Source organism: Panthera tigris, chromosome D4 (assembly GCF_018350195.1).
Source record: "Panthera tigris isolate Pti1 chromosome D4, P.tigris_Pti1_mat1.1, whole genome shotgun sequence".
Classification (NCBI taxonomy): Eukaryota; Metazoa; Chordata; class Mammalia; order Carnivora; family Felidae; genus Panthera; species Panthera tigris.
In genome coordinates, this window is record NC_056672.1 from 39,164,117 (window position 1) to 39,191,112 (window position 26,996).

General features: G+C 37.3%; 1 protein-coding gene across 5 annotated transcripts in view; it reads right to left on the minus strand.

Annotated features, from left to right (window-relative positions):
* Nucleotides 1-26,996, minus strand: part of NFIB (nuclear factor I B) — a 239,284-nt gene that overhangs the window by 54,763 nt on the left and 157,525 nt on the right. For all 5 annotated transcript variants that reach the window (XM_007098545.3, XM_042963388.1, XM_042963390.1 and 2 more), the window contains exons 4-6: nucleotides 17,674-17,742; nucleotides 11,899-12,019; nucleotides 8,991-9,109 (exon numbers count right to left, since the gene is read on the minus strand). In XM_007098545.3, coding sequence (XP_007098607.2) covers nucleotides 8,991-9,109; nucleotides 11,899-12,019; nucleotides 17,674-17,742 — 309 coding nt within the window. The remainder of the gene's footprint in view (nucleotides 1-8,990; nucleotides 9,110-11,898; nucleotides 12,020-17,673; nucleotides 17,743-26,996) is intronic.

Below are 26,996 nucleotides of genomic sequence, written 5' to 3' on the forward strand. Positions count from 1 at the left end.
CCATAACAAGGTTCTGTTATAATAACTCAATCTCTATCAATCATTTGTTGTACCAGGATGGTGCAGGACAGGACATGTATTTGTAAGAACTGCACATTCCTCAGCTATAAGGCAAAACATATGGTGCCTGCGAGCACATAAACAGCCCAATTATTGTGTTATTCAAAGACAGTATTTAAAATAAACATCTAAAAAATAATTTAGGAAACGGAAAACTTTCTGAATTTTCAAAAAGATCCATGTTAATGAAAGCTTAAAAACTCAAGTAGTGCAGATCTAAAAATTCTTTGAGTTCAATTAATTTAAAATCTAGAATTTTGGACAAGAAGGGACCTTAGTATTCAACCCTGTTATTTTACAGATGAAAACTCTAAATCTTTCTGAAATTAAGGGATTTGTCTCAGCCCACACCAGTACGTGGTTTCCTGATCACCATGATAGTGCTCTAAGCATAAGGCAAAAAATTGAAACAGAACTAAAATATGCACATATGGATATAAGACATTCTAGACTTCAGGATTATTTTTTATTAATTATGGGTTTTTAAATTTTTTTTAACATTTATTCATTTTTGAGAGACAGAGTGCGAGTGGGAGGAGGCGCAGAGAGAGCCGGAGACACAGAATGTGAAGCAGGCTCCAGGCTCCGAGCTGTCAGCACAGAGCCCGACTCGGGGCTCGAACTCATGAACTGTGAGATCATGACCGGAGCCGAAGTTGGACGCTCAACCGACCGAGCCACCCAGGTGCCCCTTTTAATTACATTTTTTTTTTAACTAAGCTCTAGGCCCAACGTGGGGCTTGAACTCAAGACCCCAAGATTGAGTCATGTGTTTTACCAATTAAGCCAGCCAGGCGCCCCAAGACTTTAGGATTATTTATTAACAACGTCTTAGTATTAAATATAAATGAGATCTTAACATGACCAGTCCAAGGACTGTATTCATGAAACCCTACAGTCTACACACCCTTCTTACATTACGTGCATTTATCTGTATTTAAGTTCCATGTATTAGGGGAAAAAAACAAAACAAAACAAAAACGTCATAGAGGTTTTATAACTAGTTTGCAAAGCACATCACGATGACTTGTTTGGACAGTAGTTATGTAGTATGGGTTCTGCAGCAAAATGAACAAGGGTTCCCATTTTACTTCTGCTACTTATCATCTGTGTGATTGATGTCAACTTTCTTAATCAATGTAGTGATTAGTTTAAATGATCTGTAAAATGGTTTTTCTTTTACTAGCGTTGAAAAGCAAAATACATGTAAAGTCTTGGCCCAGTCCTCGAAGGTAGTAAGTGCTCAGTAAACAGTAGCCACAAAGGGCAGGAAGATCTGGTTTTCCTCATTTACATGTATTTATTGAACACAAAATTACGTTTCTGTGGTTCCTTCAGCAAATAGATGACATAGAAAAAGGAGTTAGAATAAAAATCGTTAATACAGAAAAACAGTCAATATAACTATTATAGGTTAAAAAGAGGCTGAAAATACAAGCACATTAAATGGACCGTTTTGGGTCCCCATTTAAACAAAACAGCCTATGAAATATTCCGGGGAATTTAAACATGGAATACATATTAGGTGGTATTAAGCAATTATTATTACGTTTGTTAAATCGATGCTAGTATTGGGGTTGTGTTAAAAATAAAAATAAAAACACTTAGACGTATTTATAAGTAAAATGACAATGTCTGGGATTTAATTTTAAGAAAACTTCAAAAAACAGAGAGTTAGTAAATGCAACAAGATTGGCAATGTTGGTAACAGTTTACAGCTGGGTACATGGACGTTCACCTTATGAAGCTGTCTACTTTCATGTTTTCCCAAACAAAAAAGCTTTTAAAACATCATGTTTCAACATTCAATCCAAGTCTCTTCTCCACATTTATCTATCACAAGCATGCATATCTTGTTTGTTTTTTTTAGTTCAAAAACTTTTAATCATGACACTAATATTAAGAGATAGGTTTTTAAAAAAAAATCAGAAATACATTTTACTATCTCAATACTTTGTTTTGACAATTCTTCCAGAACCCTGAAAACTCATAAATTCACCTCCACTCCCCCATTTTGTTCTACAAGATTTAACAGACTCTTCTGTGAAAAACTGTCCATCTGCCAAGACAATGTTGAATACTTTCAAATTCTCCTATTTCTCCATTTCTCCCTAAATAGGTTAAGTTTACATATTTATTCTCTAGATGGGTTGTGGGATGACAGAGGGGAAAAAAAACCAGCCTTTAAAAAAGAAGACCTAGGCTCTGCTCTTCATTATCCAGACACTTGGGATAAGACAGCCCCTCACTGATCCTCAGATTGCTTAGCTGAAAAAGAAGGCGCTTGAACTACATCTTGCTTAGGGTTCTAATAATCCGTGTTCTGTCCCTGAAAAATCAATCTCTTACTGTATATGATATTCATAGTATAATAACTCAAAAGGAACTGGCTTTCTAAACTACTTTAAAATAAACTTAAACATGACATCAATGTGTAAAAGGATTTGAATTAAAACCTTTTATCACTCCAAGAAACTTTGCAAGGCGTACCATCGCACTGAGCGCACCATCTCTCATGGGTTTTCCACTTTCCTATTTTAGGCTGTGCTCCATCAATCCAGAGACCCAGCATTAAATCGCAAGCTGTTATTTTTCCAAACTAATTATCCAATGTCGTTTGTCTGAAAAAAAATGCTATATTTTCAAGTCATGAAGTCTCCAGAGCACTGAATATAACTTTCCCCTATTAAGTAGTATTGGTCTTTCTAACAAGTCCCCAGGTTTGCCCCGTCCAAAATACTCCTCTGGTTAGAAGCTGCTGATGAAAGCTTTCACCTACGATTTATTGTTTTTCTTTCTGTTCGAAAGATGCTCACGTTGTGATTTTTCAACTATAGCAGTGTAGCTGAAGGAGAAAGAAATATAGCAGGACAAAGGAATCCCCAGAGTGTGGAGTTTGCTCTCCAATGGCATCATGATACATGGAGAGGTTCACAGAAAGTTTGGCAAGAGCTGCAAATCATTCACTTTCGATATTTTCAATAATCAGCTAAACAAACAAACAAACAAAAAACCTTAAAAATTGTGCTTGCACATTACATTCAAACCACTTCTTGACATGTACTTATCAAAAGCACTTATATGTCAGATTTTGTCCAGCTCAAAATTTGATATTTGAGCACTTGATATTAAATCCTTGTGATATAAACCTTAAGAATGTAAGGAATTGTTGGTGTTCTATCTGGTTCCCAAAGGGAGCTTAAAAATCCTTCCAGGAAGATTACTAAGCATTTGCCTTGCCTTCTTCTAGGACTTCTTTAATGTTAATGACCCCCAGACAGTAGTTATTCAACTGTTTGTAAAAGCTGCTCATTTATGCAGCTCCCATATTTCTACAGAAATCTTTCCTTTTATTTCTTCTACAGAAATCTTGAGATTGTATCATTTGTTGGACTGTAGTTAAGGTTAAAGCACTGTTTTCCAAAATTTGAACCTAGGATTAAACCTCTCTGTAGATTCTTGAGTGGGAAAAAAAAAAGATGTTCTGACCTCACAAACTTAAACACGGTCAATATCCACTCAAGGATAGCCACATTGATAGCACATGGCAGTATATTAAACATTCTACAAATTGATTCATGAATGAAAAAAAAGGTTACATTTTTGTTACAATGGAGTTTTCCAAACTCAGTTGAATGCTCTTGTATCTAGTGTGCCTATTAACATTCCTTCAACTCACACCAAGAAATACTGGTCTCTTATTCTGGTTCTATCATTATATTTTCTATGACTGACTGAACTCATGATGTTAGGTTGGCATTATTATTCTGTAGCCCCAGCGTTCCCTGGAGACTTTTGGTTCAATTCATTGGATATTTAATACTACATTCTCGTACAACTCTACGAAGCGGAACCTGACATTTAGCACAAGATTTAAAACTATACTACCAATGAAACAGTTGAAAAATTATTACAAAATATCTCTAGGGCTAGGAAATATATGAAAACTTCAAAAGACTAACTGAAGAGACTTATTTATGTGATTGAACTGTAAATTTTTAAAGTTAGTGTTATTTTCTAGTACTTAGAGCAACCAGAACATGATGCCTGAATACTACCTATTTGAGAGTCCAGTATACATTTTTAAACTACCCTTAAAATTCTAATAACCTACCAATATACTGCTAAGTAGTGCTAGTTTCGGGTAACATACCAATTCATTGATTTTTGTGTAAAGATTTACGTCCCATACTGCTTAAAAGTAAACTAGTTCTGAGGCACAGACAGTCCCCTCATAGTCTGGTTTACATGATTTATTCTCTGTGAAGAACCTTTCTTCATAAACAGCAAAATATTATTTTTCTGCTCAGCAGGTCAAGGGCTGGAAATTTAATTTATTCATATTTATGTGCCCAATGCCTAGAAAACTTCCTGGCAAATAATAGGCATTTGATAAATGTTAATTGAGTCCAATTACCTAAAATCCTAAATGTGTTGGAATTAGTAAAATCTTACTGCATGAAAAGGTTTTTTGGAATTTACAATTTATAAAACTAAGTTGTTTAAATACTCATCAGACTGAGAAGCTGCTTAGTTTTCCATTTAGAAAGCCCAGCTGTATATAACAAATATATTTACTGTGTCATAAATGTCTATTAAATAGTGTTTTAGGAGCCTTATATGCAGACTTAGATGAATCTGTAAGTATTAGAATGACAATGACAGAATGTGACTGATAAAGCATTGTTTCAAATATCCAAGCATACCATTTGTCAGTCTGTTCAATTCCTAGGTATTGGGGAGCCTGGGTGGCTCAGTCCGTTAAGCGCCCGACTTCAACTTGGGTCATGATCTCGTGGTGCACGAGTTCAATCCCTGCATAGGGCTCTGTGCTGACAGCTCAGAGCCTGGAGCCTGCTTTGGATCCTGTGTCTCCCTCTCTCTCTCTGCCCCTCCCCCGCTCATGCTCTGTCTCTCTCATAAAAATGAATAAACATCAAAAAAAGTTATTAAAAAATTCCCAGGCATTATCATATGACAAGACTTAGCCCCATGAAAGTAATTTATTAGAAGAAAACACAAGACCTATTTCTTTTTTTTTTCCTCTTTTATTAGAAGTTATAAAAAGTACTCTAATGATTTCAAGAAAAGTACATCAAGTAGGAATTGAGTCTCTGAAATGGCTCAGGTGGAAAAAAATTAAGGCACACAAGATCTCATATGGTATTTTTTGTGAGCTATTGGAATAAAAGAAGTTGTCAGCATGCACATTGATAAGCTAATCTGGTTCTATTAATTTAACCACCAAAACTGAAAATGATGGAACATCATATACAAAAAACCCAAGTTTTCAAGTGCGTTGGAACAGTCAGGAAGTTTAAGGCTGGGAAATTCATAGAAGAGATTAGCAAGAAAGGATGCTTTAGAATCTAGGAGAGAAATGTAACAGCGGCTGTCTGGCTCTTTGTTAATGGCCAGTTTTCTTTTTTCCTTCCCTTCCCAACATGTAAAAGAACACAAGGTAAAAATATAAGTATTACATAATGTAGATACTGATAAATTTAGTTTAGTTTCCCTCACTATAGATCAGGGGAAATTTAAGCAAATTATATAGATTCCTACCAACTGTCTGACACTATTACATAGTGCTTAGTTTTTAAATGTTCATGTCTCTATTCTGCAAAATTAAAAATTACAATTCTTTTATGACTAGGACACTGTAACTTTCCTGCATTGTGAAAAAAGAAAAGACATACAAATATGAGTAATTATGCTTATAATACCCTAAAATAAAAATACTTTTTTCATTAAATTATTAGGAAGCACATAAATATTAATTATTCCATAAACCTAGATTTTTTTCACTGCAAATTTGCCTGATTTCTTCTTAAAATACACCGAGTATACAGTATTACTTTAGTGATATTATATCCTATATTTTTGCCTACATGGAATAAATCTCAATGGTCGTTTAGGTTGGTGTTCAGATTATAAGGGAAAGTAGAAGGCCACGTATTGTCCCTAACTTTGTTACCTTTAATTCTTATGTTTCAAAAATTAGTGTTGCTAAGGGCTCTGGCAGGCTTTTAATATACAAAGTGAACACTAACAGAATCAGGCGTGCTTGGGAAATAACTGATGGTAAATTTTAAACATTTCTGCCAATTATAAACACAAGCATATTTCAATCAACCAAGACGTAGTTATTGATTACCAATCAGCGCAGGGCTTTGTGGGAGAAACAAGTGTAAGACATGGACTAAAGCCATTACACATATCGAGTGGTGCTCGGTACGCCCTTTAGAATAGTCCCTTCATGATGGGCAAGTGTGTCTGAAGAATAGTGGAAGACGGACAAGAACAACCATGGGGCATTTTATTTTGCAAATTTTAAAAAAGCAATTTTCTAAGAACAAAAGGACTGCATCTGGCTTAGCAAATTTAAAAAGATAGTACTGTACTGCCCTCATTTTTTTTTTATTGTAGTTCAAGTCTTCTTCCCACAATGGCTTATTGTGCACATTACAAAGTCTTCAGGGTCTTCAGAATTAAAGTGACAAGAGTTTTTTTTTTTTTTTTTTGTAAGTACACTTGAGAATGGATCATTCTTCCTTACTCTTAATATAATATGCCCTTCCAGACTTCTCCAGTAATTCTAGTCATCTTGACAAAAGAAAATCACCAAGACAATGCAATGATTTTACAAAGAGAAAGAATGACAGTTTCCCTTCTACTTTTCAAAAATGTTTTATAATATGATTTGAGATTGGCTTTATTCAATAGGCTGAAAGAGGAATCAATTTTTAAAAAGTGACACTCTCTATAATAAAGAACACCTACACTTCTGAACAACACATCCATTCCCACACATTCACAGTGTTATTATTATTACCATTAGAATCTTTTCCAGAATAATTTTCAGAAGGGGAAAATATGGCTTTGTTTAGAAGAAACTGACAATGCCCAGTTAAACAAGCAATAATATATAAAGGGTTGAGGGTTTTGTTTTTTTACTCTTACTTCTGCAAATCTGGTGAAAGTCCCGGAAATACTATTTCTTGCCTTCACTAATGAGACTTATGCTCTATCAGTGTTTCATTTATCCAACAAATATCTTTTGTGCCCCTACTATGCACCAAGGTGCTGGTTACATAATAGCTAAAATAGATAAGGTCCCTGCCCTCACAGCGCAGACAGATTTACACAATGAATCCCATAAATGAGCACGTAACTATCTATTACGAGAACAATGAAAGGACACTATGGGGTGTCAGGAGAGAAAAATAGCAAGATCTAATTTAGATGGAACTTCCTCAATTTAGGCTGGGACTTGAAAGATGCCAAAAACTGTGCCAGATGGAGAGTTCGAAGAGGAGAATTCCAGAGGGCATGGCTTAGATGAAGCTCTTAGGTTTTGCCTTCCCCAGTATTACAAAGCAGCAAGTAAAGTGCAAGAAGAAACAGCAGCCAGCACCTGCTGAGGCCAGGGAGGCGGTCTGAGGCCAGACAAGGAACAGGGCTTGTCCATCATACAAGAGAATTTGGATTTTCTCCTAAGAGGACTGGAAAGATGCTGAAGGATTTAAGCCAGGCAGTAATATGATGGTATTAAGTTTTATAAAGACCCTGTCTGCTGTCTGAAGAATAGATTTGGAAGAGGGGGAGGTCATCTCAGAGCTGAAACTCTCCAGCTGATTTTCAGATCCTTCTTTAAAACAGCCCATCATCTCTCCTTATTTCCTTACCCACGCAGTGTCCCGCCACACAGTACAACGTGGCCATCCTGAAATTCACTCTTGCGCAGTGCTTGGCTCTACTTTTCCCTCTGCCTGCCCTGCCCCTTCTTTACCAGTTAACAATCTCAACATGCTACAGGAGACCCACCTGACTCAAAGTCCAATTCCTCCATGAAGTTGTTTCATTATTCTTTAAACCCTATGGCGCGTGGTATGAAAATGGGGAGCAGCAAATAAGCAACGTCTATATAGCAACGTCTATTTATAGCAAATGTCTATAAATAATATTCAGCAGCTCCTGAATAAGGAGCTGACTTTGACTTTAACTGCTATGCTTCAGAGTCATTTGTCTCCTGAGGTAACCCAGTACACAGTCCCCCAACCTGAGATATAGACACTCAAGTCATGGGCTAAAAGCCATTGGTAAAGAGATTTTTTTTCTTTTACACTTTTAATAAAATGTAATATCTGATGTAAAAGATAAATTTTCAACTATTTTTTATGCTGCTGATGTAAATCATATTTACACACACACATACCAACAAGACACTGGAGTTAGCTAATTTTTTAATTTCTATGTTTAATACTCTTCCTCTCATTGTAGCCAAAAGGCATGAGGATGTCTAATGAAATATATTTAATCCAATAGACTTTAAGAATGAAAAAGAGCTAAGTCTCCATTTAGAGAGCCAAATGATGTCTATAAAATTCTACTTTTCTTCAAAGCCGCCCTACAACTGGGTCATAGTTTCATCTAGAAAGAACAATTAGATTGACTCAGACACAAAGTTCCTTACATTACACTTGTATTCATTGTTTACGCTGCACCCACTTCCCAAATGGAATTATGGCTTCCTTGAAATGGGAATTGTCAGTAACTGGCACCTGTAAACCGCCCAAAGTGTGGCTACTCCCTGAAATACCCCACACAGAGTAGCAATCTGATCTCATTGAATCAGAGCTTGTAGTCTTGCTGCAATCCAACCCATGAATGCAGACAGACATCCATAATTGGAGGTTCTAAAAGATCATTCCGTCCGGGAGAAAAAGTCCAATAGACATGGAAAATAAGGGACTTTTGTAACTTTGATGACATGTGACTAGTACATTATCTAAAAATAATTTCACTGCCATCATTTTATGAAGAAAATATAATCCATATCGATTCAATTATGAAATTTTGACTAAATGGAACTTTTGAAGCCAGCTGGCATCGTACTCGAAAGTCTCTAGAGGAACCTCCTTATCGCTCACCTTGATCTCTTTCATGCCATGTTCGACTTCCAGCAGCTGGTGAATTCGGAGAGGGATAGAAGTCTCCTGTAGGACTTGGTTCCATATTTTCATCTATAGATATAGTTTTGGGTCTTTTGCTGTTAAAATATGATAATAGTTACATTAGTGGGCTAAGACAGCGTGTAGCATGTGACTGTATATGATTTGAGAAGATTTTTACTGTGAAAGTTTACATAAACCAAAGTAATAGTCTCTCAGAATCATTTCTGAAATAATAGAGTGTATTCAAGACTTCTATAGGCATAGCAAGTATTTCTTGTTATATATATCATTTATTACTCCATATTATAACTGTACCTGCCTAACAGGTAGGATGTTTATTATATTTACCTCTTGAGGTAGATTTCCAAAGAAATTTCAGTACTAAAAAGTGAATTCTTGATGTGATGTGTGTACTAATTCTCAAACTCTTAAGACTTACCTGACTCTTATCATTATTATCAATATTAATAATATTCATTAGCATAGCACTTGCCATTAACAATGTAATCTTTTCATATTAATTCAAAGATAAGGCAATTGACTAAAGTGGAACATGAACTTTGGAGTGGAACCAGCCTCGTACCAAATCTTGACTAGACCACTCATTACTTCTTAGTAGTAAGCTCCTTAACCTTTCTAAACTTATTTAATCATTTATAAAATGGAAACAATAAAACCTAGTTCAAAGGGGAGTGGTTGAGAGGCTTAAATGAGTTATTAAATGGAAATCTCTTAGTTAAGTGGCTGACATTTAGAAGATACTTATTGAATAGTAATTATTATCAGCAATCCTATAATTAATAATATTTAAAAATTCTGTTATACTTTATTGATTATAAATTATTTTATATATTCTTTATATTTTTCTAAAAAGTAGGTTAGAGATCCTTTATTTTTTGTTAAGTTTATATATTTTGAGAAAGAGCATGTGACCAGTGGAGGGGCAGAGAGAGAATCCCAAGCAGGTTCCACACTGTCAACAAAGAGCATGATGCAGGGCTAGAACTCATGAACTGTGAGATCGTGACCTGAGCCAAAATCAAGAGTCAGTCGCCTAACCTACTAAGCCACCCAGGTGCCCCATGTGATCTTTTATTCTTACGATCAACCATGAAATACAGGCCATTGCCAAATTCAAACCAAATGATATACTTCTAAAATGATATATTTTAATAAAGAAAACATGGTTCATCCCAATTATTAAGAAAAGTAAATATATGGGCACCGGGGTGGCTCAGTCAGTTGAGCATCCGACTTCAGCTCAGGCTGTGATCTCAGGGTTTGTGAGTTCGAGTCCCACATCGGGCTTTGTGCTGACAGCTCAGAACCTGGAAGCCTGCTTCGGATTCTGTGTCTCCCTCTCTCCCTGCCTCTTTCCCGCTCACACTCTATCTCTGTCTCTCTCAAAAGTAAGTAAACATTAAAAAACAAACTAAGAACGCTTTAAAAGTTTTTTAAAAATAGTAAAGTAAATATTTAGGGTAGAGCTTAAAAAGCTATTTCATGGCACAGCCCATTTGGCATGATATACTGTTTTCATATATTCCCACCAATGCCCTGTTAAACAGTCATAAGGACTATGAAAATGGATGTGTTTCCTTCAATTAAGAAAAAAAAGAACCCTTATTCACATCTCTGTAGGTAAAAACTAAAAAAACGTATCTTCTGAATTAACTATGCAGTGCTAATAAACATAATGTCACATTATGCAGACTCCCATACATAAATCGGTCCTCCTTTTTCTTGCAAGTGGGGAGACAAATTTGGAGAAATTCCGTGAATTTCCCAGGGCATGTTAGTGGAAGCAGCCTGATACAAAGTAAGGACTTCTGACTTCCAAGACGGTCCCGTTTTCACTGCACTGTTTCCAAATCCTAGAAGCACACGTACCTCTGTGTGTATTCACCAATGTACTTGTGATTAATATTGGACTCATGGTTCCCAGAGTATGAACATGATGTAAAGATGGCGATTTCTATCCATGCAAAACCACGGTGAGAGTTAATAATTGTTCTTTAGTTTATTTCTATGGTATCCAAAGTTAGGATGCACATGTTTTCAAGCTCTCCATAAAGCTAATTCTCTCAGCTGTGAATCAGCAGTGAATACACAAGAGAGACTGAGAGTAAGACAGAAAAGATTTTCATAAGGAAATAACGAAGAAATGTTTTCGAAACCGTTTTTATTGTGAATGGCATAATATCGAAAACCAAATGGCTGACCCATCAGACCAAATAAGACCGAATCAGACCAAATAAGAAAGTACTATTCACACTCAATTGTAGAAAAACTAAAGCATTTTTAAGACCCAACTATGTCACAATTTTAGTGATAATAAACCAAATTGCCTTGCTATGCAAACTATATGAAAATACAGTTTGACCATAAGTGATATAAAATTGAACTCAGTTAATAAACACATAAATGGGCATAGCCCCATAATTAATTCAAATGCAACTAACTTTCATTAGAACAGCTTAGGAAAATAATCACCCGTATTCCCTTATTCTTAAAAAGTGGATATCATACAATGAAATGTTTTGCTCTGGAATTCATGTATGTGCTTATATTTGATCACTGGTGTATGTAATGCTCTGGAAAAATCATTCATATAGCTTCAGAGTTGCTTTGTCCCACCCAAAAGATTTTTTTAAATGCCTTGAACAACAATTACATTTAATTTTCAAATATCAAAATAAATTTAATCATCTAAGATGAAAAATAGATGTAAAATCAGCAAAAAGTCTTGAACTCTTTCTTGGCTTTCTTTCCCCTCTATCTTTACCTACCTACCCATCTGCATATCTACCTACCTTCCTATCTGCACACCCGTCTACCAATCTGCACATAGACCGAGAATAAGCACAGTTCTTCCTTCAGTTACCTGCTTGGTGGAGAAGACAGTGACCTCTGAAGATTGACCCCCGAGTTCATGTCATGATAGTATGGTTGGCTCGGGATTTCTCCAATTGGGAAGTTGACTCCAGTTCCCTGGGTTATGGGCGCTGAGGAATAAAACAAAAAGAAACATCAAGAATGACATTTACACTTGCCATCTCTATTTGAATGTAATAATCTAATGCTTGCCATGCCCCTGGGCAAACTTTCTTTACCCTGAGACTCGAACCTCAGCCATCCACCAGGTATAACTTGAAGACTTCCTCTTGATGCCAGTGTTCAAGCTTGGACACTGTTCAAGTTTGAGGCACTCAGACTATAATCATTGGTTACCACTGCCCCTCTTCCCAGTCCCCAGCCTTCTTCCCTCACCCCTTTGTAACAGTTGTCACTACATCTGTCACCACACTAGTCTGTAGATGCGTCAGAGGAAACGACATGTTTCCTATTGCTCAACACCAAGCAAGGTGTTTTGTATATGGTTGGTTCTCAAAAACCAAATCATTTGTTCAATAAATCAAATCAGAATATTAACATTAATGTTAGAATGCATTAGAAATCATATTAATCATTATTTGATATAACTAACTCTTGTATTAGGGCAGGTATATGAGTAACATTGACACATATGAACATAAAAGCCAAGTTTTTTCCTCCCAAAATACACATTGAGGTTTCATGTATGAATAGGTAAGTGTGGCTTTTACTCAATATTTATGTTTTGTTTTTTAAGTTTTTATGCCCAAATTTATAAAAATCACTTAAAATGTACTCGTGGAGTTTTACACTTTAAGGTATTATTTTGTAAATCAAGGAATCTTAATCGTTTAAACATCCAACTTTTGATTTTGGCTCAGGTCATGAGATCGAGCCCCACATTGGGCTCTATGCTGACAGTGCAGAGCCTGCTTGGGATTCTCTCTCCCTCTCCGTCTGCCCCTCCCCCATGCATATGCTCACACTCTCTTTCTCTGAAAAAAAAAAAAAAGGAAATCTTTTTGAGTTCACTGATACATTTGGAACTGAGATGTTTATATATAAGTATTGGTTTTGATACAATGGATGACATCTGTTCCAATTTTAAAAATTGGTTTCTGGACATCTTGAATAAATCCAGGAGGCAGCATGTTGTATTAGAAGGAGAAGAATCTCGGGAGGTAGCCATTGACTCTGAACTCCCTCTGCCACTTCTGAGCTCTATGCTCCAATTTCCCAAACTGTAAAATGAGAAGAATAGTAACCTAGCACCTATGATTATTTTGAGGATGAAATGAGGTAAGGAGTGATCAAAGCCCAGCATCCTGTCTAGTGCATAACAGGCATTCAACAATGGGAGTTCCCTTCTTTCCATGATTTCTTCCCCACATCTCCTCCCTGGCAGTCTGGAGTAGTTAGCAAAGAGTGAACAGTTCAAAATACACCAAAAGCAGATGAAGAGGTATAAATGAACCTATTTGCTGCAAATCTGTTCATTCAACAACTTGTTACTTGTGTCCATTACAGGCAGGTGCTGCAAGGGATTCAGGACAGTCTGAGATAGTTCCCGTCCTTAATAAAACAGATTGGACAACAATCTGGGTGAACAAAACACTTAGGAAAAAACCAGAAATACCAGCGTAATGCAGATTATAATGAAAATGCCCAATGAAAAACATGACCAAGAAATTCTATAGGACTTCATGGGAAGAAGAATCCAATCCACGCTTGAATGATCCAAGAACTCTGTGGAGAAACCATAGCTTGTACTGGACTTTGGAGAATGAGTAAGGTATTAAGGGGAGGTCTTCTCAACAGGGGGTTATCACAACAGCAAAGTCAGGGACAGAGATAATATGCAAAGTGAGACCAGGCAGGTTGGTGTCAAAGGACAGTGCTTAAGAACAGTTTCTTTCTTTCCCTATTTCTATCAGGCCTTCAAAAGCTCTAATGAGAGAAAAGGTGTCCTGGGACTATGGCAACAAAACTCTAGAGCCCTTGTGATTCACTCGAAGAACACACAGTCTACTTAATCTTCCTCTCTCCTAACTGATTCAAGTTGAATATATGACTCCAAAAGGAATGCAGATTTTCGAGGAATTTTTCTTACCCAGAATTTTAATGTGTTCACTAAATATGTTCTCTGTTAGCTGAATTGTATTTTTTTAAGTGTCTACTTATTTTGAGCAAGAGAGAGAGAGAAAGCGAGCACACACGTGCACAAATGGGGGAGGGGCAGAGAGAGAGAGAGAGAGAGAGAGAGAGAGAGAGAAAATCCCAAGCAGGCTCCACACTCCCAGCACGGAGCCCGAAGCGGGCCTCGATCCCATGAACCGTGAGATCATGACCTGCGCCGAAACCGAGAGCTGGACACTCAACTGACTGATCCACCCAGGCGCCCCATGAATTCTATTTCAATATCAGGTAGGCCAAGATTAACCTTAAAATATTTTTAAGAAAGTATGAGTAGGAGGCACATGTGTTATTGCAGAGAATGAATCAAATAATATACAATGAACATCTCTCTTCCCATAATAAAAATAAAATCAATATATACAGGATAATCTCAGCTCCAAACTTCTGGAGTTTATACCTTCTGCTAAATCACTCTTTATATAATGCACTTTAACCTCATTTTACACTGAAAATGTTTGTATTCAATGTGTAACTGTGCCTAATGGCTTGAATTCTTTGGGCAGCTGAAATGTAACTGTTTGTTGTGGCCTGAGGTACACCGGAGGTTAAAAAAATGCAAGGTAAAAAATCCCACAGTAACCACATGCTTTAAAGTTTATTATTAGAATCATGTTCTATGTGACAGTGGAAACCAGGGTATGTGCTCGGAGGAGGCATTTGAGGGACTCAGTGAAAGTCAGTAATCTGTCCAGCCTTCTACAAGTACTGGATACAATTCAAAGAACTGAATTACTAACAGGAAACTTACAGGTTATATCTTTTGTAAAGTATTTGAAATGTATTAAGCTATGCAATATTTGAGCGAAGATCTGTAGTTTCCATTTCATACATCTGACTCAACAGTCAACACAGATTGCTTGGCCATAAACATACTAGATGAAATTCATAGCAACATAGTAATAAAAAAAAAATCTTTGGAAATTTTATTTTTCTAAATTTTGTTGCAGAAGGATTGTTAGAGAGGATCAAGACATCAATAAAAATGATTTCTACATGAGCATTGTAAAAATTTAGTGTGCACCCTGACATTAAACGGGAGAGTGCAAGAAGACGAGTAGATTAATAACAAACATGGCCAAAATCTGAAGCAGCTCTCACCAAATGTATGTAATAACAAAGAGAGTATATGAGCATGGCAAGTCCCAAGTTGATACTCCTGTTTAAAAGCCTCGGAAAGAACTTCCATCAGACGCAAAGACCAGTGTTAGCGCCTCTCCCGGAAAACTGCAAGCAATCTGAAAGCTGCAAATCATGTTTAAGAGGCCTGCCAATATCCTCTTAGAAAAGGAGCGCCGAAGAGCCTCAGATTCTAAGGGTTGGAGGCCAACCCCTCATCTCTCTCGTTGTTCTTCTCACTCCAAAAGCTGATCCTAAATCAACTTTTAAGATGGAGATAATATCGTGCAACAGAAAGATCGCTATCCTACAACTGAGCAGCTCCATTAGGAAAGTCAACACGCACATTAGTGGGTCACATGATAGTAAAACCCTGGAGGACAGAAGCCATTAACATACCGTAAACCCTCGGGAAGTCAGAACTGGTGATCTACAGCAGAAGGGTTGTGCTGAAGTTTCTGCTTACTTAGCAAACCCTTATTTCATAAACAATGAAGTTCAATTGTGTAAATAAGGTTATGATGTGGATATATTAAAACACTTAGGAGAATAACTTCTCAAGCATTTCACAGACACCTATTTACATACCGAGTAGAAAATAAATGTTTGCTGAATAAATTAACTAATGAATGAAAATACAGATAATTAATACACGAATTACAAATCAGTAATGTGTGTCCTAACAGATACCTTAAAAACCTCTAAGAGATGACAGTATAAGCGTAAAAAGAATGAAGTATATTAAGTTTACCTCACTTTTCAACTGTTACAGAGAGGTATGTTTCTCACCTTCTCTTATGTTTCAAATTCAGATTTTTTCAAAATATCACTCTGGGAATTTAAAGGTTCTATGTGGTTGCCCTTCTGTAGCATCTAGCATAATGTTACCTAGAATGAGGAATTAATAATATGTTCTAACAGATGGTTGGTCTGTCCTCACAAGAAGGAGGAAAATATATCATGAAACTTGGAAGAGGACAAATTTAAACAAATAATGGTATAATGTCTCCTAATGTAGCAGTATAGCCTCTCTGCTAAAGAACAGTATAGGGAAAACACCCCCCCACACACACTTTCAAATTCCCCCTTCCTTACATGATGCCCGAGAGTGGTAGTAAGTCAGGCACGTTCCTTTCCAAATTAAAAATAAATACAGAAAACTTTCAAATGTCAGAGGCCTTCCATACCCCATTATCGATCAGGGAAAAACACGCAAGGCTCATTGCCGTGGTCAATGAAGCAGACCATCAGAATCCTCTTGTCTAGCGAACGAACCCTGGAGTTGCTGGGATATAGGATATTAGATTTCGGTCTACACTGCCCTAAGTAAACAGACCCATGAAAGAAGTCTTTGGGTGCATATGTTCATCTACTGGAGAATATGTCAGAAAGGATAAGTTATTTAAGGTCTTAAATGTTCACGTATATGACGCCCTGGGATACATGCTGTTTGCACTGGCCACTCTAGAAACTGGAACTCTTGAAGAAACTATGGTCCAAAAGACCTCCTAGCTTGGGGATCACTTTACTGACCATAACTCTAAAAGACCACCTAAACTTCCCCTCCATGATTAGCTCCGTTCTTTTTGGATCACCCTAATTCTTGTCCATGACCTCGGAATTTGACCCAAATAGCAAACACAAATGAAACGAGAACAGAATGCCACCACATCATCTGAGTGATATCATTCCCAACTGTGACGCTCTCTAACAAAATGTCAGGTGAACAGCCTTCCAAGTTACACAAATAAGCTAAATCGGAGAAGAGGGCAAGAAGAAATGAGTCCCCTCCTTTAACAATCAGCCGTGCCTTAAGAGCTACCTCTGTACCCATCAGCAATAAGTAAAAAAGTTGAGTCCGTAAACTACTCTTTGGTCTAGGTAACTAGCTGGCCAGGTGAACTTCCCGGAGAAAAATCTCATCCGGCCTGTCAAGAATGCTGTCTCAGGTGAGGTGGCCAGTGAAAACAATTGCACATTGTTTCGGATAACAATGCTTTCTATCTATATCCAAACGACAATCTGCAAAATTAATTTCTGCATCCCTCTCCACGCTGCATGTTAGCGTGTATATCCTGTACATCTCCAAGTCTCCACCAAAATGTTAGTAAAATGAAAAAAGCACTTATCGACAGGAAACTTATGTGGGTTATCATAACAAAATGGAGCACATTGAATTAATCACGCTTCCTTTGATATGAATGACCATCTATGGTCACAGAGCGAGCAGTGAATTAAATGGATACCAATAACACAGCAATCAGAGCAACCCCCAAATAACTTTTGTACTGCAAAATTTGAGGATTTAAATGCAAATATTTTGGAAAATCAGACAAAATAGATTCACTGATGATTTTATCAGCAAGATGGAGATTTAGCACTCACATTTTCTTAATAGTGCATTCAAGTTTCAAGATATAAAATATGTTAAATCATACCGTATAATTAAATAATAAGAAAACAATTTACTTACTTCTGGATACCCTCACAAGTTCTGATACATTGAAGACTCCAGATTTTACAAAACTATCCTCCAGGTAACCTGAAAACAAGGATCAAGAGGAAAACGATCAGCGTAAGCAGGAAGCAAATAAATGATTAAACACTAGAATTTGTTCAAGTGTTTTGAAACCAAAGGTTAGAACGAAACCCAGGTATGCTTGTAACAAAGACCAGTAAAAGCAAAACTCTTTGAATAAAATCTGGGTCTGTTTAAACAAAAGTGAAACGTTTAGATGCCAAATAATTTCCCAGGAAAATTTTTCCTCAGCTTTCTAAATATACAGGGCAATGGCTACGGTTTTATTTGCCATGGCCCATGCACAGAGAATGAAGGTTCAGGGGTTCCTACTGATGCACTCAGCTCGGTAGCACCTGGGAGACTAAAGTCTACCCATTGAAAAAAAGAAAGAAAGAAAAAGGAAAACCACAACCACAATTAGAACCTTGCTGGAATTACTTCAAAGGTCTCTCGAAACCACTGTTCTTTCACAAATCCTTCCCTGATTAAAGAAGAGTGAGCTGCCGTTACCAGCACTCCCCCACCCTTGTTCCAGGGTCATGAATCACACAAAAGTAGAACTTGTACATACTGCAAATACTTTGCATAGACCTATTTCCATGCACCTTTGATAAACCTCACATGATTTCACTGCTCTCTCACTCTTGCTACTACTTCCTGGAACTCCCTTCATTTCAAGATCCAGGTACTTTTTATTTATTAATTTATTATTATTATTATTATTTATATTATTATTATATTATTTTTATTATTATTATATTATTATTATTATTTAAGGAAATGGTCTTAAATCCAGGCCTCCAGGAATGCCACATGACCCTTCTGGGACATCCAAGTACAGGGTCCACAGTGACTGTGGCCCACCGACCACGAGCCTGAGTAAGTTCAGTCCTGGGTGGTATGTGGTCAAGCTATGGCCCACAAATACCAGTCATGTCCCTGGCTTCTCGTTTATGCGAAGGAGATGTACTGAGGGTGAAGACGGAGAGAATACCGGAAGGAGGGTTATGGTTACTCTCTGCTCCCCAGGAAGAGAATAAGAAAAGTCTGAAAACCCTCAGAATTCAAATGCTTCCAGGAAAGCAAACTCTAGATTCCAAGAACGGGCAACTGGATCAGATTTTACATAGAGTTCTAGGGCTGACCAAGAGCCTGGAATCAGGGCAGGAATGTGAGTCATAGGTGGTTTAGCAACAGGGAGCACTCAGGTCAAGGAGCTGGGATTTGACTCCCAACCACATGTTACCAGTGTGGAATCGTGGTCACGTTATTACACTCTTGCTGTCTCCTATTCCTCATTTATAAATCAGAGATCATAAAATTGCTATGAATGGTAAGTGACCGAAGGCACTGATTAAATGCTCCCTCCCAGTAAGTTAGGATTGGCCAGCTGGGTCAACAATCCCCTGTACGTTGAGTTACACACACTGGGTTCCAGACAGTCTCAACTTATTTGTAAATCTTGATTTAGAAATTTTACCAGAACAAAAGCTACCACACCACTTTTGAACTGTACATAGCATGAAGAGACCAAAGATCATTCAATGGGCATGTATGTTTCACTGTTGTGAACCGAGGAGCCGTGCATGTCTGAACACGGTATTATACCCACCGTCCACCTTCCTTAGAAACAGAACAAAAGAAAGAGTGAGAAGGAATTATGAGATCTCAGCCGGGGACAAAACTCAGGTGTCATATTAAGTCGTTACTCTGAAAAACTACATACATTTTGAAGAGGGTAATAACCAAACGTCCCCATTTTATGCATCTGTATTTTAAGAAACTCTTACTGCTTGAGCAACTTAATTGTTCACCTGGTTGAACTCATTTCAGCGATTATTGAGAAATGTTGAGGTAGCCTACACTGTACAGGTGCATAAGCCATGAAAACAAAAAAACACATCGACCTCCTTCGTGTGGTTTCCGGAAAACACATTTTCAATTTTCTGAACCATGCTAGGTTATCATCGTATAAAACAACAAACAGTCTTTGTAAAGTATAACAAATTATACTGTATTCTATATAAGGTACATGCAAAAAATTTTTAAGTTCATTTATTTTGAGAGAGAGAGAGCATGAGCAGGGGAGGGACAGAGGGAGAGGGAGAGGGAGAGAGGATCCTAGGCAGGCTCCACACTGCCAGTGCAGAGCCAGACATGAGGCTCGATCTCACTACCATGAGACCACAGCCTGAGACAAAATCAAGAGTCTGACGCGTAACAGACTGAGTCACCCGGGAGCCCCCGTGTAAAATTTTATATTTGGCAAATAGATTAAATACGGAGAGCTTATGTATCATGATGGCGGTTCATGTACTTAACCAATCGGACAAGCGTGTCTGTCCGCACCCAAAGGTGCTCTGTAAATGCCCTCCTACCTTTCTCACGTGGTTCCCTCCCTCTGATCAGAAGAAGGCTGTCTGTCTGTAGGCTCTGCTCTCATCCTTCAGTGTCCACCTCAACTGCCATCTGCTCCCGAACCTGTTCCTCCACCCTCCTCTCCCCATCCTTGCGCCAGCCAGAAATAATCTTTTTCTGCTGAATTCACGTAGCACCTAGTTTGTGCTTACTTTATTTACATCACTTCTCACATTGGAGTTTCCAAGACATGTGTTTTCAAGTCTTGTGGTCCTTATTGGATTATCAGCTCCCTTATCTGGGAGAGCGACTGGGTTTTGTTCATCTCTGCATCTCCCTTAACAACTAACTCAGTGCCTACATATATACGGTAACGGCTAGGTAAATGCTTATGGAACAAAAGGTTAAAGTTTAACCTTTTGGAACAGGGTCGCAAATGAACATCTTAGTAATTATATAACAAGGTAGGCACAGATGGCTAAAGATAGAAGGATAAGTGTGCTGATTCTTGCTATTCTCTGGAACTTGTGCTGAGGAGTTCGTTCGGGCTTTGGGGTAGAATGGGAAAGAACAATGATTACCATCAGATTAGATCTTTGACTTTGTTATATACCAATGTATAATTTTAGGCATTTACCTAAAGAGTCAGAGTTCAAAAATATTTGTAAAATAAACCGATGAACAAGTGAAAAGTGAACATCTCAATATATTTATATAAATTATATCACATGTCATGTAGTGACACTTCCATATGTAAATCTCATGTGCAGTTCACTTCCTTATGACCCCAGTGAGTAGCCAAGGCTTCACCTGCTTTTTGGTCATGCCCATGAAGATGAAATGGTGTGTGGACATCAAGAACCAAATCAAAAGGGAGGGAGGAGGCCCCTCAAGCCAATCCTACCAGCAAGAAGACAGTAAGGCAGTCACACACACACACACACACACGCACACACGCACGAATACAATGACCGTCTCATAGGAAAGGGCAGGCAATTCAGAATGTAGCGTGGTGTTTCTCCATTCCTCACCTCCAATTCATGTTCCAAGGAATTTGAATCTACAAGGAAATCTGAAAGAGTTATTCTGCTGAAACTATGAAAGGCAATGAAAATATGTCAGAACATACTGCACCACACATAGGTCCCACTGGGCTCCACTCCTGCATGGGGCATAGGGAGACTTCATTGAAAGGAGGGCTCCCCAGGATGAGCGGTACTGCTTACCAACATGACCTTAGGGGAGTGGGGGCTGGGATGGATCAGGCAATGGGGTAGCCTCGGAGAAGCACCTGAAGGAGGCGGCTGTCTCCTTCACTCCTCTTTGCACACGGCACGCACAGCCTTACAATGGACAGACTTACCCAAGATGAGAAGGGTAAAGAAAAGGAGCAGTGGATGACATAGTTCCTGGATAGCTAATAGCGTACAAGGAAGCATATAAGAAACAATACTTCTGGCAAAGTAACCGGGGGAGTCACGCAGAGTGTCAGGAGCCCTGTGATAGTACAGAGGATGAGACTCAGCAAAATGCAGGTTATTACTATTAACACAGCCCCATCTGTAACCTCCAGGCTGCTGGGGCCTTCCAGAAACATGGTTTTCATGTGTTACATGGACCACTGTGAATGTAAATAGCTGACACAAAGGCCAACGATTTTAAAGCAATTTGGAGACATTCATATAGTAGATTCCCTTCATCTACTAAAGGAAATATGAGCATCTCTGAGGCACAGCAGCTGCTTAATGGTTACAGAGCAATATTACACAACAGCTTAAGCCAAGAAGCAAAGAACAACTCGGCATTTATGTGATGCTGTATTTACACTACATGTAATGCTTTTTAAAAAATAAAATTGAGTAGGAAATAAAGACCTCTGCAAACTGAAAATTCTCAAAGGCAATATCAAATTATATGATTTTACTTCTTTTTTTATTTTTCTCTAACAAAAGCAACAATAAATCACTACTCAGAAGTTAATATAGTGTTTAACCTCCTTTACAAACAATCACAAAGGGACACAATGGCATATCTAACTGTTAATATCTCAAATTATAATCAGCTCCATTTGAATGTTAAACAACATTTACATAGAAAATCCAAAGGAAAACTGATAACGCTCATTTTTATAGTCTACTGTGTTCTATTCTTGAAATTAAAAAAGAAAAAACCACAGAAAGCAGTTATTAAATTCATGAAAGCTGTCTTCAAGTATTAGAAGGACTGTTAATGTAGATGTTGGATAAGACTTATTCTGCGTATTTCCAGGAACTGTGTTTTGGCTCAATAAACAGATTTGTCATCCAATAAGAAAAGTCCTAGAAAGGAATGTGAAACTTTGCAAAGGTAGTAACAACCAACACACGTCAAGCTACTGCTCTAAGATCTTAAAAAGCATCAATTCACATAATGTTCATAATTATGAACCTACCAGTTGTCATGTAAATGCTACCATTTTACAGATGACGAAACTTGTGTCTATAGAGGTAGGGGGGCTCCCAAAGCCTGTAAACCCCCCCCCCCATTAGATTTAAGAATTCCCACTTAGAGTAGGAAATTGAATAAGAGTACCTCTGAAGCCCACTGCAATGCTCAGGTTTCACTTTTTTTTCTTTTTTTAAATGTTTATTTTTAAGAGTGAGAGGCAGAGAGAAGAGGAAAACGATCTGAAGTGGGCTCCATACTGAGAGCAGAGAGCTCGATGCGGGGCTCGAACTCACGAACCAGGAGATCGTGACCTGCGCCTAAGTCAGATGATTACCCGACTGAGCCACCCAGGCACCCCTTAGGTTCCACTTTTTACATGGCTCTTCTCCAGTTAGTTTTCTTGCATTGTTTGGAGAAAGAACAGGGCCCTGAGGTATCTCCCGGGCATTTTCCAGGCTTCTAATTCCCATTGTTCACTCCCTTCAACAGAGTGTAAAAGACGACTCAGTGCTTTTGTTTATGGATGTGGAAGGGGAGAAGATAAGATTATTTTACACTAGCTCTTCGCCAATCTTCATATGACTTCCGATACCACAACTAACCTACTGGGACCTTCTGGTAGTGGTGTTGTAAGGCATGGCTTTATCTGCAGTTTCTCGACTGGTCTGAACTGTCCATGGTTAAGAATGGAAACTGTGATTTGGAAATAGACATACTAATCATTGCAAAGATAATGATTCTCTGCACAGAGACTGAACCTCGGTCTATGGCCGAGGTTCGCATTCCAGTACTAATTTAGAATTAATTTTATCCTTCAATATGAAATGTCCCTGTTGGTGATTTAAGTGATTCAACAGAGAGACAGCAATTTCTGACTCTAACACACTCGGATAATACTATGTTAATGTAGTATTTATGTTATTTGTTTTTTAGTATTTCCTTCTTCCAGTCCACTAAACTTATTCCTGCATATATATAACATAGACAAATGTGTTTTCAAAAACTGAGATCAAAAGTTAATAAATTTGTATCCTGCTTTTTCTCTAATTAACATTGTATCTTTCCCTTTAGATTAAACAGGTTTTCAAGAGCGTGATTTTAATGCCTGTACATTATTACACTGTCTGGCTGTACTTTATTTGACCATTCTCCTTTTTTTTTTTTTTGGCATTTTAGGTTATTTCCCATTTTTTTTAATATTATAAACAGAACCGCCATTAACGTAGTCGCACACAAATCTTTGTCAGTGATTCTCATGATTTCCTTAGGCCGGAGTTCCCAGAAGTGGAATTATTGGGTCAAAGGACATAAACTCTTTTCAAGCTCTTGGTTAAAAACTGTCAAGCTGCCTTCCATGAAGACTTTTGCCAACTTATACTCCCTTGGGCAGAATGAGCCTGTCTGTGTCACCACCCTACTGCCCAGAATTACGTATTACTCATACTAATGGGGACTTGTTTTAATTGTTACAAGTTGCTAGAGAAAAGATATCTTTATGATAATGTAATAAGCTTCATTTATTTAATTATAATAAAGTTGGAATTGTGCAGACATTATGCATTCTCTCTTGGAACAAACATTAAAAATATGTAAAATAGGAATTGTGCTAGCGGGAATATTTTATTCCTAATATTAATGAGATTAATGCTGGAATTTCACAGTTAACGGTAACGCTGGCTATTAATAAGTGATTTTGTTTCTCATCATTTTATATATTCACTTATCCCTAGTTTTCACAGAGTTTTTAAAAGTGTACTGATCAGAATGGTTACTGAATATTATTAGATGTTGTTTTGGCATTAGTAGAGATTATCCCCTTTTTTTTCCTTAAAGCATTTATTGTGTTATATATTACTGAGTTCTTAGATTAAACTGTCTTTGCTTATCCACGGAAGGTAGCTCTTTTAATTTATTGCTAAATTGTTTTGCTAACAGTTTCTTCCAAATTCTCATATACCAGTATGTAGCTGGTATACTTTTGTGGGGGGGGGGGGTTGTTTTATTTGTGAACTTTTCACACCAAGGTTATATGCATGCTTCATAAAATGGTCTGGATGACAGTCATTTTCACACAAAAAAGAAAACATGAAAAGTTCATGAAAGTTTGGAAAAACTCACTGGTAAAATATCTTCTCATAATCTGGTTCAAAGAAGATAAAACTTTGAGTCTTTCATGAATTTGCTTTACTCTTGTTTTCTGGTCTTGAGGCAATATTATTATATACCTTCCAAGAAAATCATCAATTCTTTCATATTTTAAAGTTTATCAGCACACATATTTCATGGTTTCCTAAGCAGACTCTGTGTATTTTTATACAGAGTAAATTACATTAAATTAAAATTCTTTTACGATAATATTATCATAAAATAGACTGTAATTAATGTTACATTATGTTAAACTATACTAAAAGATCAGCGCCACCACTTACTATGTAAAGCTAAGGCAAGTTAAGCAACTTTTCTACACCTGATGTTTGTCTTCTCTAAAATCCAGATGGTAATCAGAGTATCTTGGAGTCAATATGAAAACTGTCGTCGTTTTCCAATTATAATAAAGAGAGGTATTTCATTTTAAGAGCAGGGAAAAGGAAGGTGGAACTCCCCAAATTAACAAAGGGAAAACCAAAACACGGGAAGACAACAAAACTAAGGACATAAGATGAAAAACCTAAATAATATAAAGAAAAACAGAAGGAGTACAATCAAGCATATCGACCCTTACCACAAAGGTAAGTAGATAGAATTATCCCATAAAGAGCATTAGAGTAACGGAAGCAAATAAAATTCATCTATTTTTAAGGAGCACATTGAAGACAAAATGATAACAAGGACAGAAAGTCGAAAGTCAAATGGGATGCGAGGGGAGTCAGGCAAATTCAAACCAAAAATAAGCAGTGTCAATTAACATTATGAATGGATACCAGGCATACATAATACAGAAAGTTAAACATACACCGTGCATGCTCCAAACAATATTGTGGGGAAATGCGTAGTGCAAAAACTATTAAAACACAAGAAACTTGATAAAAAAACACAATTATAGTGAGAATTTTGAGTACATCTCTTTTAGAGATGTAAGTGGTGATTCTTTTAGAATTGAACACCACTATTAGACAATGACTAACTTCAAATCATTCAAATACAAACTGTACTTTGTTCCTATGCCCACAGACATTTTATAAGAGTTGATCATGTCATTGACCAAGGAGAAAACTGTTATACTGTTTTGTCTTTAGTAAATAGATTAAAGGGAAAAAAATAAAAAGTGACCAAATTTTCTGAAGTACCTAAAAATTAAGAATATAAGCTATGGATCAAACAGAATGCCAAAAGAAAAAATGATAAACTATAGAAAGCAATGAAAAGGACAAAAGGAAAAATCACTTTGCCATAAGATCAAAAGAATAACAAAACAATCCAGGAAAAGTTAAAAAGGGAATTAAAGATAAAAGCTGAAATTAATAAATTACAAAAAGAGAAATATTTAAAATAAAAGAATAACAAGGGAAGATGATTTTCTGAGAAGACCAGCAAAACAGAAAAATCATTTGCAAGCCTCATTAAGGGAAAAAAGTAAAAGTAAAAATATATAAGAATAGAAGGGATGGGGCACCTGGGTGGCTCAGTCGGTTGAGCGACCGACTTCAGCTCAGGTCATGATCTCACGGTTTGTGAGTTCGAGCCCGAGTGCTCTGTGCCAACAGCTCAGAGCCTGGAGCCTGTTTCGGATTCTGTGCCTCCCTCTCTCTGACCCTCCCCTGTTCATGCTCTGTCTTTGTCTCAAAAAAAATAAATAAAGGTTAAAAAATTAAAAAAAAAAAGAATAGAAGGGAAACATAACCATGGAAACCAAATACATTAACAAAAAATTATAAGAGAATAACACATGAAACTTACTGACCACAGCTTTGAAAACTTAAATGGGCAATTACTTACTAAAATAAAAGTAACCAAAATTGAGCAAAGTGGAAACCTGAATAGACCAATTACCCCTCCTGCAGTGGTTCCCAAAATTTGCTGATCATTGGAACCACCTGGGGTTCTTGAAAAACAACTTAGGCTTGGCTCCCAGCAATTCTGATTTAATTGGTATGGATGTGTCCTAGACATAAGGATGTTCTAAAAGTTCCCCTGGTGATTCAAATGGGCAGCAAAGTCTGCGAACCACTGGGTTAGCATCTTGCTATTCAAAATGTGGTCCCACAACCAACAGCTCTGGCGTAACTGGGGAGCTTGGTAGGCACACAGAAGTTCAGGGTCAACCCCAGACCCTCAGAATCAGTGTCTGCAGCACAGGTGATTCATATGCACTTTAAAATTGGAAAAGCCTAGAAGAGAATCAAAAGGTGATTTAAAAACCACCTTTAAAATGGCACCAGGTATGGAACAGTGTCGAGCTGGATTTTATCTTTTCTGTAGCCTTGAAATTCCAAGGATATTTATTCTCTCCCAGCCTTTAGCAAATGGTGACAAGGTTCCTTATGAAGAAA